Source organism: Gorilla gorilla, chromosome 1, assembly GCF_029281585.2.
Source record: "Gorilla gorilla gorilla isolate KB3781 chromosome 1, NHGRI_mGorGor1-v2.1_pri, whole genome shotgun sequence".
Taxonomy (NCBI): Eukaryota; Metazoa; Chordata; class Mammalia; order Primates; family Hominidae; genus Gorilla; species Gorilla gorilla.
In genome coordinates, this window is record NC_073224.2 from 215638481 (window position 1) to 215654808 (window position 16328).

At 47.6% G+C, this 16328-nt stretch overlaps 1 protein-coding gene across 2 annotated transcripts in view; it reads left to right on the top strand.

The window, feature by feature from the left end:
• The first annotated feature begins 4510 nt into the window (after window positions 1-4510).
• The window catches only part of IFNLR1 (interferon lambda receptor 1), a 33830-nt gene continuing 22012 nt past the window's right edge, over window positions 4511-16328 (top strand). For both annotated transcript variants that reach the window (XM_004024916.5, XM_004024919.5), the window contains exons 1-2: window positions 4511-4618; window positions 10906-11029. In XM_004024916.5, coding sequence (XP_004024966.2) covers window positions 4561-4618; window positions 10906-11029 — 182 coding nt within the window. In that variant the 5' untranslated portion in view covers window positions 4511-4560. The remainder of the gene's footprint in view (window positions 4619-10905; window positions 11030-16328) is intronic.

The following is a 16328-nucleotide window of genomic DNA, read 5'->3' on the forward strand; positions in this document are numbered from 1 at the left end:
AAACTCAATCCCCAATGTGACAGTGTTGGGAAGTAGGGCCTGATGGAAGGTGTGTAGGTCGTGAGGGCTCTGCCATCATCAATGGATTAATGAGTCCATAAAAAGGGCTTGTGAGAATGGGTTCTCTCTCTCTCTCTCTCTCTCTCTCTCTCTCTCTCTCCTCTTCTGCCATATGAGGACACAGTGTCCTCCCCTTCAGACGACGAAACATTCAGGGTGCCATCTTGGAAGCAGAGAGACTGGGTCATAACCTGAAGGCATCTTGAACTTGAACTTCCCAGCCTCCAGAACTGTGAGAAATAAATTTCTGTTCTTTGTAAATAACTCACTCTGTGGTATTTTGTTACAGCAGCACAAAATGGGCTAAGTCAGAGACATACATGGGGATTGGGAGCAAATCAAAGACAGTGGTTAAGAAAGCCTCCCTGAGAAAGTGGCATGTGAGCTGAGACTGGAAGCAAGAATAGGGGCCTGTTGGAAGACTAGCGGAAGATAAGCCTGGGAAGGAAATTCCCACCACAGGGACCAGTGTTTGAAAAGGCCAGGGGGCAAGAGAAAGAAGGGAACTGGAAGCCTCTGTGGCCGGAACACAGAGAACTAGTGGGGAACTTCAAAAGGTGGATAGAGGCCACATTGTGAAAACCTTCAACAGCTGCATAAGAGATTTTGAGCCTCAAGTCATGGACCAGAGACTTTTAACATGAGCCCCATAGCCCTTAGGGGTTGGGATATGGTTTGTTCTAAACATAGAAAAGCTCAGTTGTGGTGCCACAGATGTTGGGTCCTCCAACAGTGAGGGAAATTGGCTTCGTCCACCCAGTGGTGTGCTGGAGCTGGCTCCCACAGGCTCAGGAGCCAATTGTGCACATTTCTTCTGTTTTGTTTTTGTTTTTGTTTTTGTTTTGAGATGGAGTCTTTCTCTGCCGCCCAGGCTGGAGTGCAGTGGCGTGATCTCGGCTCTCTGCAAGCTCCTCCTCCTGGGTTCACGCCATTCTCCTGCCTCAGCCTCCCGAGTAGCTGGGACTACAGGCACCCGCCACCGCACCCGACTAATTTTTTTGTATTTTTAGTAAAGATGGGGTTTCACCACGTTAGCTAGGATGGTCTTGATCTCCTGACCTCGTGATCTGCCCCCCTCAGCCTCCCAAAGTGCTGGGATTACAGGCATGAGCCACTGTGCCCGGCCACATTTCTTCTTATCTCTGTGTTCAGTGACCTCACATTTGCTAGCTTAAAGTCAGGCACAGTGGGGATATTCACACCACGAAGGTTGGGAAACACAAGAAAGCAGGACTTTTACCCCTGTCCCCTAAACCCCCAACTAGTTGTGAAACATTTATCAGCACCACTGCTTCATACCTAATATTCCAACCCAAAGAGGAAGCTGGCTCTTCAGTGCCCACCGTTCCACTCATGAGAGTTGAGAGGTTAGCGCCATGATCTTTGCAAATCAGGAAGTGATTAAGACTGGGGAGATTTGTTCTTGTTTGCCCTTAAGCAAGCAAGAGGCCGGGTAGCGGAAGTTTTAAAACCACAAGCTTTGAGGACAGACAGACTGAGTTCCAAATCGCAGCCCTATCACTATAATTAGCTGTGTGACCTAAGCAAGGATGTAACCTCTCCGAGTTTCATCTGTTAAAAGGGGATATTAATAATATCCACCTCATAGGGTTGTTGTGAAGATTAAATACTGTATGTAAACTGCAGTGCCACTATATAACAAAGACTCAATAAAGATTCGTGCAGTCGGCTGTTTGGGATAAAGAGATATCAATAGAGATATATTCATTTTATTCCAGAATGGATGGATTGTATTTGAGATACCTGAAAGAAATTGAAGCAGTGTATTTAGGACCTAAGTAGAAGCAAGGTCGTGGTAACTGGCTGAGATTTTCTGACTGGCATCTATAGATGACATTTTTTTTAAGGTTTTGAAAGATCCAACTTGTCCAAGCTCATAGTCACAAAATGTCTCTTGAAGGATCAAGGCATCTGAACACACAATTTCCTAACTCGAAACTATGCAGGGCGGGGAGGTGGGGGAAGAGGAACAAGAGAACAAACATGTGACAAACAAATTGTCAAAAAAGAGCAAGTGCCAGTTTCAGATGCGTAGCACAGGAGCCCATGGGTGGAGCAGGTGGCAAATGAAGATATTTCTGTCCCTGCTGTTGAACCGCTCCAAGCGCAGTGGGATTCCGGGTCTGAAAGAGTTGCAGTTGTTGGGTGGAAATGAAAGTCAACATTTCAGGGCCGGGTGCATGGCTCATGCTTATAATCCCAGCACTTTGGAAGGCCGAGGTGGGCAGATCACTTGAGTCCAGGAGTTCGAGATTAGCCTGGCCAACACGGCGAAACCCCGTCTCTACTAAAAATACAAAAATTAGCTGGGCGTGGTGGCTTATGCCTGTAGTCCCAGCTACTTGGCAGGCATGAGAATCGTTTGAACCAGTAGGTAGAGGTTACAGTGAGCCATGATCACGCTACTGCACTCCAGCCTGGGTGACAGAGTGAGACTCTGTCAAAAAAAAAAAAGAAAGCAAGAAAATAAGAAAGCAAGAAAGAAGGAAAGAGAGAGAAAGAAAGAGAGAAAAAAGAAAGAAGAAGGAAGGAAGGAAGAAAGAGAAAGAAAGAAAGAAAGAAAGAAAGAAAGAAAGAAAGAAAGAGAGAAAGGAAGGAAGGAGAAAAGAAAGTCAACAGTCAACATTTCAGAGATCCCAAGATACCAACACTGACCGTGCCTGCTGCTCTTCCATCCTCCTCCACCCTGCGCCTTTGAGGTGGAATTGCTTCCTCTGTGAGCAGGGCTTTGTTAAGAGATCCTAATTAAGGCCAGGCACAGTGGCTCATGCCTGTAATCCCAGCACTTTGGGAGGCATGAGGTCACCTGAGGTCAGGAGTTCAAGACCAGCCTGCCCAACATGGTGAAACCCCATCTCTACAAAAATCAGCTGAGCATGATGGCAGGTGCCTGTAATCCCAGCTACTTGGGAGGCTGAAGTGAGAAAATAGCTTGAACCCAGGAGGCGGGGTTGCAGTGAGCCAAGATCACACTATTGCATTCCAGCCTGGGCGACAGAGCTTTTGTCTAAAAAAAAAAAGAAAGAAAAAAAAATCCTGATTAAGCAGAAGCCTTGATGCTAGTCCCAGAAGCATCCTGAAATTTCCAAAAGAAATCTCCCCCGTGGTTAAACTCAGAGCAACTTTTGGACCCACCAAGCTCTGTGAAAATCATTTTCTCTTCCAAAAACTGATGGGACCAAAGCTGATCCCAGTTTCAAATAATTATCAAAAAATTGGAAACAAAATATGATCAGAAAAGAAGAAAGTTGAAAAAGAAAATCCTCATCACCCAAAGACAACAACCATTAATATTTTGGTAATTATTATTCCAAATATCTTTCTATGCATACAGACAGACAGACACACACACACACACACACACACACATTTTTTTTTTTTTTTTTTTGAAACTGAGTTTCACTCTGTCGCCCAGGCTGGAGTGCAGTGGCGCGATCTCGGCTCACTGCAACCTCCGCCTCCTGGGTTCAAGCGATTCTCCTGCCTCAGCCTTCCTGATAGCTGGGATTACAGGTGCGTGCCACCACGCCCGGCTGATTTTCTGTATTTTTCGTGGAGACGGGGTTTCACCATGTTGGCCAGGCTTGTCTCCACCTCCTGACTTCAGGCGATCCACCCGCCTCACCCTCCCAAAGTGCTGGGATTACAGGCGTGAGCCACCGCGCTCGGCTACACACACACTTTTTTAATGGGCCGATGTTTTAGCACTCGCTTTTCTGTTTCTCAGTGTGTTGCAAACACCTCGGTGTCGATACACACCATTCGGCAACGTCCTCCTAAAGGGCCGCATAATATTGCGCGTCGTGGCGTGTGCCTTATTGGGAAGCTACTACTGTCCAGGTGAACACCACAGCCTTCGGGGTCAGAAAGACAGCTTTCCCCAGAACAAGCACCTGAAGCTCTGGGGCCTGCCGCTCCCCGGGAGAGAAGTACGTGGAGAAGGGCAGCACGGATCCGCCGGGATCCCCGGGGGCATTAAAGGGAATCGCGTGTGTAAGGCGCTGAGCTCAGCATCCGGCTCAGAAACGCGCTCGGATCCCGCCAATGGCATTGAGGCCGCGTAGCCAAACCGGCCTTGAACTCTCCCTAATCCTGCCAAAATGGCCCGTCCTGGATCACTGGACTGGCCGTGGGTTATTGATCATCAGCCGGTTTCTTCCCCTCTCCTGCCCTTCCCCCGTGCACGGATTTACTGATTTTTTTTTTTTTTCCGGGAATTGAGTAAAACAAAACTAAGTGCAGATGAAGCAGAGGTACGGGCGAGTTTCGAGCGCGGGGGCCGGCGCGCTCCCCACCCCCCGCGGCGGGGCTGTCCCCAGGGACCTTCTCAGTGAATCCTGGGCGGCAGGGACGGGCCCGCGGCTCTGCGGGCCATTGGCTGCCGACTGCGTCACCTGCCCGCGGTGGGCTAGGAGACGGGAGGCGGGAGGCGGGAGGCGGGGACCTGGGCCCGGGCGGGGACGCCGCGGCGGGAAGGCCATGGCGGGGCCCGAGCGCTGGGGCCCCCTGCTCCTGTGCCTGCTGCAGGCCGCTCCAGGTAAGGGCGCGGGGCCGCGGGAGGGAGGGGGAAGAGGGCTCCCCGGGCCGGGCCGCGCCCACCCTCGGACCCGGAGCTCCTGGGACAGGCACGGGGTCCGCAGCCACCCGAGCCGGGTGCGAATCGGCCCTGCCTACGCGCCCCCAGTTTGCTTCTTCCCAGGACTGAACAGAATCGGGTCTTTGATATTCCTCTCCCGCAGGAAACGAATCCAGTTTCCTAATGCTTCCAGCTTCAGGAGAACTGGAGAAAAAAGACAGCGGCAGTTTGATACTGCATATGTTTTAATAAAGTGCTTTTTAATGTTTCCTAAAGAAAGCACTGATCCCTGCGTGAAAACCACACTTGACCCTAAAGTGTGGACAGTAGGGAAAGTGGGACCGATTGATGTCCCTTCCCATTCCTGCCAGGCCTCCGTGGGACGGAGCTCTGGTCGCCTGTGCCCTGCTTTCTAACAAGACGCCTTTCTTTTGGTTTTTGTTGTTGTTGTTGTTGTTTTCCCACCTCTACTGATAAGTAAGGTGTCAGGTACAAAATTCTTCGTCGCAGGACCCAACCACCAAACCTCACCGCCCACAACTCCAACCAAAGCAGGGAAGAGAAGGTCCAGAAATTGCCCCCAGGATATTTTCCTAGTCTTGGACTCACAGTTTAAAGAGCTGTAAAGGTCCCTGGGCATAATCCAATCATCATAAAAGCCTATATTTATTCAGCAACTTCTTTGTGCCAGGCACCGCATTATTCTGGAAGCCTCACGACCCAGCCATCCTAGGAGGTAGATATTATTCTCACTTCCGATGGGAAAACTGAGGCTCGGAGCAATTCAGGGAATTCCTCAAGAAGGACGGCAGAGGTGAGGCACACAGAAGAGAGAAGACGGGCTAAAGCAAGCCTGGCTAGCGTTGGCCTCCAGGGTAGGCACCTGGGACAGGCTGTCCATCCACTGGGTCACTAGGCCAGCCAGGGATGCTCCAGCCCCCAGTGCCCACAGCAGCGTTCTCTGTGGCTGATGAGGGACCGTGTACCTGTGTGTGGAGGGAGGGTGGGATCTTCTGTTCCCCTTTCACTGTCAAGCCCAGACCTTCTTGTACTTTCACCTGATAAGTATTTAATATACACAACACTAACTATGGTGTGATGATTTAGGAGTAAGTACAGCCAGATCTAAGTTCAAATACTGGCTCCCACACAAACTGACTGTGTAGCCTCAGGCAAGTTAGTTAGCATTTGTCTCTGAGCCTAGCGCCCTTTCCATGGAAGCAGAATGAATGACACCTACCCCATAGGGTGGTCTGTCCCAAGGTTGATTGAGGTTTTACATGTAAAGAGCCAAACTAGTGCCTGGCATCCTTTGAAGGCTTCATAGAGGAAAGTTGCTCTAGCTGCTGTTTTTCTCATGTGACCTAGCTCGAATCTGGGGACTGTCCTGCCCATAGGACACCTTACAAGTGGCTTGCAGACAGCCTGGTCTCCTGCTGGTCACCCGTTAGGAAGTCCAGAAGCTGGGAGTAGTAATAGCACTAGCCTCGTAGTGATACAGTCCCAGCTAGAGGACACAGGATGAGGTGGAAGCAGGCACCCACTTTTGGGTCTAGAAGGTGATGGGTAGGCAGCCCAGGCTGAGGACAGCCATCCACAGAACTGGACCCTCCCTCCCTGATGCCATTTTGCAACCTGTATGGATTTCCATCATGGCACATGGGACACTTCAGGACCCTGAATTCTCCATGGGACCATGAGCTCCTATAGAGCAGGAATGAAGTTGTGTTCTTCTCTGAAACCCCTGGCACACCATGGTCAACAGATCTTGTTTGACTCGTAGTGGTCAATAGATGGAATAGTTGGAATCATAAAGCTCAATAGACCCCATGAGAACCTAGAGGACAAAGTACAGTCAAGAGCTCGGACTTTGGAGTTGGCTAGGCCTGGACTGAATCTGATTCTACAACTTAATAGCTGAGAGGGCCTTGGTTTTCCCATCTGTAATGATTATAATTATTATAATGAATACCTACATCCTAGGGATGTAATGAGGATTAAAAGAGAAAGTGCAGGTAAACTGTTTAGCACAGAACCTGGCTCACAGAACACAATACACATTAGCTGCTATTATTATTATTATTATTATTTTATTTATTTATTTTGAGACAGAGTCTCACTCTGTCACCCAGGCTGGAGTGCAGTGGCGCAATCTCGGCTCACTGCAACCTCCACCTATCAGGTTCAAGCAATTCTCGTGTCTCAGCCTCCCAAGTAGCTGAGATGACAGGCATGTGCCACCATGCCCAACTAATTTTTGTATTTTTAGAAGAGACGTGGTTTCACCATGTTGGCCAGGCTGGTCTCAAACTCCTGACCTCAGGTGATTTGCTACCTCTGCCTCCCAAAATGCTGGGATCACAGGCGTGAGTTACCATGCCCGGCCTTAGCTGCTATTATTATCATCATCATCGTTATCATCATCATCATCACCTCGTAGATATGTCAAGGAAGATTCCCTGGAGGAAGTGACATTTGAATCAAATATTTCAAAGACTAGATAGTGAATACCAGGCAGTCAAAGACACCTGGGTTTAAAAACATCCAGAAGAATGCAGTGGCTTGGCAACATCGAGAAGGAAGACTGCCTGGTGAGCCTGTAGGGTAGCTGTTGGGGAGAGAGCAGCAAGACGGCCTGGCCAGGCCAGGCCACGTCAGGCAGGGCCTCACACACCTCAATAACAAATGTGGACTTTATTCTGAGGCCAAGGAAAGGGCATGAACCTGGGGAGTGGTGTAATCAGATGCGTATTTCAGAAGATGAAGATTAACAGTGAGAAGGAAAATGTGCCACAGAGGGGAATAGAGGTCAGTTAAAGGGAGTCAGGGAAAGTGTCCTCGAGACAGTGACATCAAAGGAATGTGAAAACAGCAAAGGAGTGAGCCAGGTGGATATCCAGGGGCAGAACTGTTAAGGCAGAGGGAACAGCATGAGGGAACAGCGTGTGCAAAGGCCTGGAGTTGGGAGTGTGGCTGGGGTGCTCCAGGAAGGGCAAAAAGTCCTGTGTGGATGGAGATATGGGAGCAAGGGAGGAGTGGTGGATCAGATTGGGTAGGGCCTTGGTGGTGATTGTAAAGGCTTTGGAGTTTAGACCAGGCACAGTGGCTCAGGCCTGTAATCCCAGCACTTTGAGAGGCCAAGGTGGGCGGATCACCTGAGGTCAGGAGTTCGAGACCAGCCTAGCCAACATGGTGAAACCTCGTCTCAACTAAAAATACAAAAATTAGCCAGGTGTGGTGGCACATGCCTGTAATCCCAGCTACTCTGGAGGTTGAGGCAGGAGAATCACTTGAACCCGGGAGGTGGAGGTTGCAGTGAGCTGAGATTGTGCCACTGTACTCCAGCCTGGGTGGCAGCGTAAGACTCTGCCTCAAAATAAAATAAAAATAATAAAGACTTTTGAGTTTACCTGGAGTGAGATGGAAGCCTTTAGAGAGCTTAAGCAGAAGAGGAACATGATCTGATTTTCATTTTTAATCCTTCCTGCTATGTGGAGAATGGACTGAAGGCAAGGTGTTTTGTATATTTGTCTGTTTCGTAGAGACAGGGTCTTGCTCTGTTGGCCAGACTGAAGTGCAGTGGCGCAGTCACGGCAGCCTTGAACTCCTGGGCTCAGGCGAAACTCCCACCACAGCCTCCTTACTCTCACCATTGTGCCCTGCTAATTTTTCAAAAAATTTATTTTGTAAAGATGTGGTCTCACTATGTTGCCCAGGCAAGTCTTAAATTCCTGGTCTCAAATGATTCTCCTGCCTTGATCTCCCAAAGTGCTGGGATTACAGGTGTCAGCCACCATGCCCGATCTGTATTTTTTTTTTTTAATGGGGAAAAAGCCTTTTAATAGTATGAGGTGTTTTCTGGTGTTTCTACCATAAAGCTCTTCTGTAAATCAAAATAAGAATGTAATTATTCATAGAGCAATGACCTTAGACTACAGTGCAGACTTTTCATCTTACATTTGGGCTCATGAATTTTAGTATAACTGATTATGACAGTGTTTTTTACATAGTTGTGATCTAGAGCAGAACTGAAAACAAAATAACACATACTCTACATCAATATATTCGTTCAGTAATGTCTGGGCTTGGATGAACCTGCAGAAGTAGGTAAAGCTGTCAGATATTTTCTTAAACCAACAGAAAAGAAATGTATATGACAGATGTTGTGTTTATTTATTTATTTATTTGAGATGGAGTCTCACTGTGTCACTAGGCTGGAGTATAGTGGTGTGATCTCTGCTCACTGCAACCTCCACCTCCCGGATTCAAACAATTCTCCTGCCTCAGCCTCCTGAGTAGCTGGGATTACAGGCGTGCACCACCACGCCTGGCTAATTTTTGTGTTTTTAGTAGAGACAGGGTTTCACCATGTTGGTCAGGCTGGTCTCGAACTCCTGACCTCGGGATCCGCCCACGTCAGCCTCCCAAAGTACTGGGATTACAGGCACGAGCCACCACGCCCGGCCTGTATTTATTTTTTTACCACTATGGAGTCCAATATGAAATTCTCACAACTATGCAAATACATTATTAACATGTAAGCACACCTAGGTATAAATATGCATATAGTTCATTAATTACATCAGGGGAATTAAAAACGTACTTTCAAGTTAAAATGAATTTTCAGGAAAAAAACTGCATTCACAAATCTGAAATGTGAATACAAAAATGAAATTGTGAAATAAATAATGAATATAGGTGTCACCTAAACTTCCATAGTAACATGCCTCCAACTGTGGATTTAGTGATCATCCACCTTGGGACAAGGGCTTTTGAGAGCCTCCAGCTAAATTAGGGTTCCAGTAGCAGAGTGGCTGGCAAGCCTGCCCTAATGAATAATGCCAGCGAGCTGGGCGTGGGTACTTACAGTGTGCCCTTCATGGAATACTTTTTTTTTTTTTTTTAAATGGAGTCTCGCCCTGTTGCCCAGGCTGGAATGCAGTGGCACAATCTCAGCTCACTGCAACCTCGTCCTCCTGGGTTCAAGCAATTCTCGTGCCTCAGCCTCCCAGGTAGCTGAGATTACAGCCCTGTGCCATCATGTTCTGCTAATTTTTGCATTTTTAGTAGAGACGAGGTTTCACCAAGTTGGCCAAGACTGGTCTTGAATTCCTGACCTCAGGTGATCTGCCCACCTTGACCTCCCAAAGTGCTGGGATTACAGGCGTGAGCCACTGCGCCCGGCCCATGAAATACTTCTTACCTGGCAGACAGCCTAATAGCCTAGCTGTCTAACCCATGGCTGGGGGTCCTTCACACTTGTTTATACTGGCAGGCGTCCCTGTGACTCTTGTCTGATCCATGTCCAAGTTTATGCCTGTCTGACCATTGCTCTGGCGCTGGGAGCCAGACTGTGTTCCCAGCAACCCAGGGAAAACCAGGCCTGGGCTGGGCCTGGGTTCCTGAGATGGAAGGTGCAAATTCAGTACACCACCTCAATGGGAAACAAGTTCAAAGGCTTATTACTTACAGATCCTGAGCAGGGAAGGTGCAATGAGTAGGGAGGGTCATCCTCCATCCTGGGCTACAGGAAGCAGGAATGAAGAGTCAGGCAAAAAGAAAGTGAGAGCTTGTGGCAATGAGAAGCATATTAGATAAGGGACTAGGGTGTGGGTCATGTTAAGTTTGAGGACAAATGCTTGAATGATCCCTTTAAAGGAATGGGTGGGAAGTGGGGAGCCCAGTTTGCCAGGAGGGAGAGATGCCTCGAAGTTCTTATCTCTGGCCACTGGCTTGGGCCATCTGAGTGTGGCATCTACTTCTAATGCCTGGGCAGCAACCTTTGCTGTGTCATCTCCCTTACACAAGGTTGGAAGCAGGGAGACCGGTCAGGAAGCCTTTGGTGTAACCCATGTTATTGTAATATTCATTCGTTTACTCAACAGATGTTTATTGTGCACCTACTATGTGCTGAGGCCATGGCAGGCAGGCTCTGGGGATGTGGCTGAGAACAGGACAGAGCCCCTGGTCCTTGATATCCTCAAGGATGCTCCCTCCTGGAGGCCATTAGTTTCCTGTTCCATGGTGTTCTGCTGGAACCCTCCGGTCCCAGAGTGTGCAGGAGCCTCCCCTCCTGGCAAAGGGTCTTCTCTCATGGCACAAGGGCTGCGGTACAGCCAGTCAGTGGCTCCTGGTTCCTCAAACTCAGTGAGCACCTGCCTGCCCTTCGTGCTGCCCCTCAGCTTGGGATGGCCTGAGTCAAGACCAGCCAGGAGCTCCAGGCTTCATGACCCCTTTCTTTCCCCCAGGGAGGCCCCGTCTGGCCCCTCCCCAGAATGTGACGCTACTCTCCCAGAACTTCAGCGTGTACCTGACATGGCTCCCAGGGCTTGGCAACCCCCAGGATGTGACCTATTTTGTGGCCTATCAGAGGTAGAGGGGACTCTCTCGGCTGGTGGATGGGAAGACTGAGGGGGTGGGTGGGGGCTGGAGGGGCTTCTCTGGGACAGCTGCACCCAGTGTGGGCAGCACTGGCTAGCTCTCTGGGCCCTACGGGAGATGGCATGTGGCCGGCATTTGGAGAGGGGCTTTTGATAAAGGTCTGGAGGTGGGGAAGATGTTGAATGAAGAGCAGTGTACAGGTGACCAGTCTGCCGGGGCGGGGGTAAGTCTTTGAGGAAAGTTGGTGTGGGGCATGGATGTAGCTGTGGGGGCCAGAGGATGAAATTCTCAAGTGGCTGGATGAGGTGCTTGGAGCTGTCCCAGCTGATCAGTGAGGCAACTAGGTACATGGCAGAGGAGCTGTTACCTGGGCAATTAAGGCATCCCTGAATGATCACACTTTTTTTCTCTTTCTTTTTTTTTTTTTTTCTGAGACAGAGTCTTGGTCTGTCACCCAAGCTGGAGTGCAGTGGCTTGATCTCGGCTCACTGCAACCTCCGCCTCCTGGGTTCAAGTGATTCTCCTGCCTCAGCCTCCAGAGTAGCTGGGATTACAGGCATATGCCACCACATCTGGCTAATTTTTGTATTTTTAGTACAGACGAGGTTTCTCCATGTTGCCCAAGCTGGTCTCGAACCCTGAGCTCAGGTGATCCACCCACCTCAGCCTCCCAAAGTGTTGGGATTACAGGCATGAGCCACCGTGCCTGGCCAAATGGTCACACTTTTCCCGATGGGATCATTCTCAATTTGGAAGCCCAGGCAGCCACAGCGAATCCAGAGAAATCTGACAATGGAAGCAGATCCACCATCTTCGAACATAGATGGGAATCGCTCAAAGTTCTTTAGCAGGACAGTGAGATGATAGAAGCAGAAGCTCGGGAGGATTCACCTGGAGTTGGTGAGGAGGGGAAAGCAGGAAGAGGAGGGGACCACCGTGTCCTCAGGACCCGTCCTGTGCCAGGCCAAGTGCTAAGGGCCCTACGTGAATATTTCACTTCCTTCTCCCAACGTGACCAGGCAGGCTCTGTGTTTTCCCCATTCTAGAGGTGAGGGGATTGAGCTCAGAGGGTGCTGTGTCTTGTCTGAGGAAGGACGTCATGGAGCCAGAAGGGGAACTCGGGTCCAACTCCAACATTTGTGCCCTTCCTGTTCCATCACGTCATCCCTCCATGTGTGGAATCCACATGTGAGTGATGGGAGCCTGGCTTGAGCAGGGACAGACTGCAAGAGAGCTTTCAAAAGCAAGAGCGCTATCAGGTGCCAGAAAACACCTAATATTTACTGTGTGGCTGGCACTGTGTCAACACATGTAATGAACTTAATCTCACAGCAGCTCTCTGAGGACAAGTTCAGTACGCCTCTTTACAGAGGAGGAGACTGAAGCACCAAGGGTGCATGTTGCTCAAAGTCACACAGCTGGGCGTAGTATGGCTGGAATAAATTTATTAAGGAGTTGAAAGTCTATCCTCTAGGACCAAGCACGGTGGCTTACATCTGTAATCCCAGCACTTTGGGAGGCCGAGGTGGGTGGGCAGATTGCTTGAGTCCAAGAGTTCGAGACCAGCCTGGGTAACATGGTGAAACCCTGTCTCTACAAAAAAAAAAAAAAAAAAATACAAAAAATTAGTGAAGTGTAGCAGCATGTGCCTGTGTTCCCAGCTACTTGGGAGGCTGAGGTGGGGAGGATCACTTGAGCCCAGGAGATGGAGGTTGCAGTGAGCTGAGATCACACCACTGCACTCCAACCTGGACAACAGAGCAAGATCCTAAAAAGAAAGAAAATCTATCCTCTGAACTTCTATGACATTTTTCATGTCTTTTATGCTTTTGAAACAACTGTGGGGGTTGTAAAATGGTGATATTCTAATTATATAATTTTTTTCATTTGTTAGTTGGAATTATTTTATAAAGAGATGTATCCTCTCATCTGGTATTTGATATCCAGTCATACTATTCAAATAGGCAAGAGAGGATAAATGCTTAATTTTTTTCCTTTATCAATTTTCAAGATAATGAATTGGTTCCTTATCATCTCCCAAAGGTGATCGCTAGTTTATTATTATCATTATGAACTCAGGCATTTAAACACATTTGGTGGTTTCAGTCTATTGCGACGTACTCTGCTCATTGAAGCTTGAATTGCCTCATCTCTGTCCAGTGGGAGTCTCATCAAGCTTGCTCCTGAGTCCTTTTAATTTGACCCTAGTGGTCAAGTTAAATCTTTCCAGATTTAACAGATACCTTTCCAGCTGTCCATTACGACAAGATGTTCCAGGTCCCTCTGGTACAATTCCTGACCTAAAACCTGCAGTCAGCCATTTCTCCATTTAGTAAGAAATGGTTATAAAGACTGTAATCTGCATGCTAGCTATGCTGATCACTACTTAGCTATTGCTTTTGGTCTTTTCAGTGAACAGAGTGATGTGTGCATACCACATAGACACACACATGTACATACTTTTTTTTTTTTAGACAGAGCTTCACTCTGTCACCCAGGCCAGAGTGCAGTGGCATGATCTCGGCTCACTGCAACCTCCACCTGCTGGGTTCAAGAGATTATCCTGCCTCAGCCTACTAAGTAGTTGGGATTACAGGCGCCCACCACCATACCCGGCTAATTTTTGTATTTTTAGTAGAGACGGGGTTTCACCATGTTGGCCAGGCTGGTGTCGAACTCCTGACCTCAAGTGATCTGCCCCCCTCGGCCTCCCAAAATGCTGGGATTACAGGCATGAGCCATCGCACCCAGCCTACGTGTACATAATTTTTAAGATAAAATGCCTAATGAGTTATACGGATGCTTCCCATCTAAATTTAGTTCCTTAGGATTTTTACCTGACTTCTATGGTACATCTATATTTTCTTTCTTTCACACTGAGAATCCTGTTTCTCAAGGACAGGGGAGATGATAGAACTAGAATGACCCATAAATACTCATTTTCTTTATCCCAAAACCTACATACTTGCCTCTTAATAGTTTCTTGCTCTTTTCGCCCAAAGGGTTTGTGATGGTTAATATTAGGTGTCAACTTAATTGGGTTGAAGGATGCCTAGATGGCTGTTAAAGTTTTGTTTCTGGGTGTGTCTGTGAGGGTGTTGCCAGAGGAGACTGACATTTGAGTCAGTGGACTGGGAATGGAAGACTCGTCCTCACTCAGTGTGGGTGGGCACAACCCAACTGGCTGCCAGGCCGGCTGGAAAGCAGGTGGCAGATGGTGGGATAGCTTCGCTTGCTGGGTCTTCCAGCTTCCTTCTTTCTCCCGTGCGGGATGCTTCCTTCTGCTCCTCCTGCCCTTGAACATCACACTCCAGGTTCTTTGGCCTTTAGACTCTTGGACTTAAGTTAGTAGTTTGCTGGGGCCCTCGGGTCTTTGGTCACAGACTGAAGGCTGCACTGTCAGCTTCCCTGGTTTTGAGGGTTTCAGATTCGGACTGAGTCACTATGGCTTCTTTCTTTCCCACCTTGCTGACGGCCTATCGTGGGACTTCGCCTTGTGATCGTGTGAGCCAATTCTCCTTAATAAACTCCCTTTCGTATATACGTATAACCTATTAGTTCTGTTCCTCTGGAGAACCCTGACTAATAAAGGGTTGTTGCTTTTTCTTTAAAATCTAGTCATTTTATTTGACTGTGTGTTGGTATTGCTCATTCATTCTGAGTTGATACTTTTAGGCACTCAATATTCTCACTTAATACATGGTTCCAAGTCATTTTTATTTTAGGAAGGTTTTCTTAAATTATAGTTTTAGTATTTGTTCTATTCTCTTGTTTTGATTTTCTTCTTTAGGGACTCATATCACTTGTATGTTGGATCTTCTTTTTCTGTGTTCAGTATTTGTCTTTTGGGCACAGAGACTCACACCTATAATTCCAAGACTTGGTGAGGCATAGGTAGGAGGATCGCTTGAGCCCAGGAGTTTGAGACCAGCCTGGGCAACATGGTGAGGCACTGTCTCAAATTAAAGAAAAAGGAGAGAATATTTGTCTTTTTCTTTCAAATGCCTTTTATCTGTCTATCTATCTACTATTCTGCTCTCTAAATGAAATAGGTTTCACTCTTGAGTTTTTAAAAAACTGTGTGTTTTCATGTGTGAGATTGTTCAACATCTTATTTGTAATCTTTCTCTTGGTTACATTTATTTTTCCTGAAACTCTAGTTTGCTTTTAGCTGACATGTTTGTAACTAAGAGTGCACATTTCTTGTCATAGCTTGCCTTGCTGAATTAATTCCAATTTTCTTTTAAAACCAACATTATTGAGTTAAAATGTATATAGAATAAAATGTTCCCATTTTAAAGTATACAATTTGATGAGTTTTGACAAAAGTGTGCACCCACGTACCCACCACCACAATCAAGATGTAAGACGTCTCTATCACCCCAGAAAGTTCCCTCATCCACTTTGCATTCAGGCCTCCAGATCTAGGCAACCACAGATCTGCTTTCTGACACTGTGGATTAAACTTTGCATGTTCCAGAATTTCATATAAATGGATGTGTATAGTATGTACCCTTTTGTGTCTGGCTCCTTTCCCTCAGCATAATGTTTCTGAAATTCACCCACATTGTTACATGTATCAGTAGTTAATTCCTTTGTATTGCTGAGTAGTAATGCCATTGTATGACTACGTATGACATTTGTTAATCCATTTTCCCGTCAGTGGATATTTGGGTTGCTTCCAGTTCTGGGCAGGTATTCATTTGCTAGGGCTGCCATATGCTTGCCCTCTGGACTCCCAAAATTTGTGTCATTTTCATATGCAAAATACATTCACCCCCTCCCAACAGCCCCAAAACTCTCTTTTTTTTTTTTTTTTTTTTTTTGAAACAGAGTTTTGCTCTTGTTGCCCAAGCTGGAGTGTAATGGTGTGATCTCGGCTCATTGCAACCTCTGCCTCCCAGGTTCAAGAGATTCTCCTGCCTCAGCCTCCTGAGTAGCTGGGATTACAGGCATGCACCACCACGCCTGGCTAATTTTTTATATTTTTAGTAGAAATGGGGTTTCACCGTGTCAGCCAGGCTGGTCTTGAACTCCTGACCTCAGGTGATCCGCCTGCCTTGGCCTCCCAAAGGGCTGGGATTACAGGCATGAGCTACTGCACCTGGCTAGCCCCAAAACTCTTAACCCATTTCAGCATCTACTCTAAGTCCAAAGTCTCATCTAAATCAGGTATGGGTGTGACTGGAGGTGTTACTCATCCTGAGGCCAAATTCCTCTCCACCTATGAACCTGTGAAACTAGACAGGTTATGTGCTTTGAAAATAAAGTGATGGGACATGCATGGGAT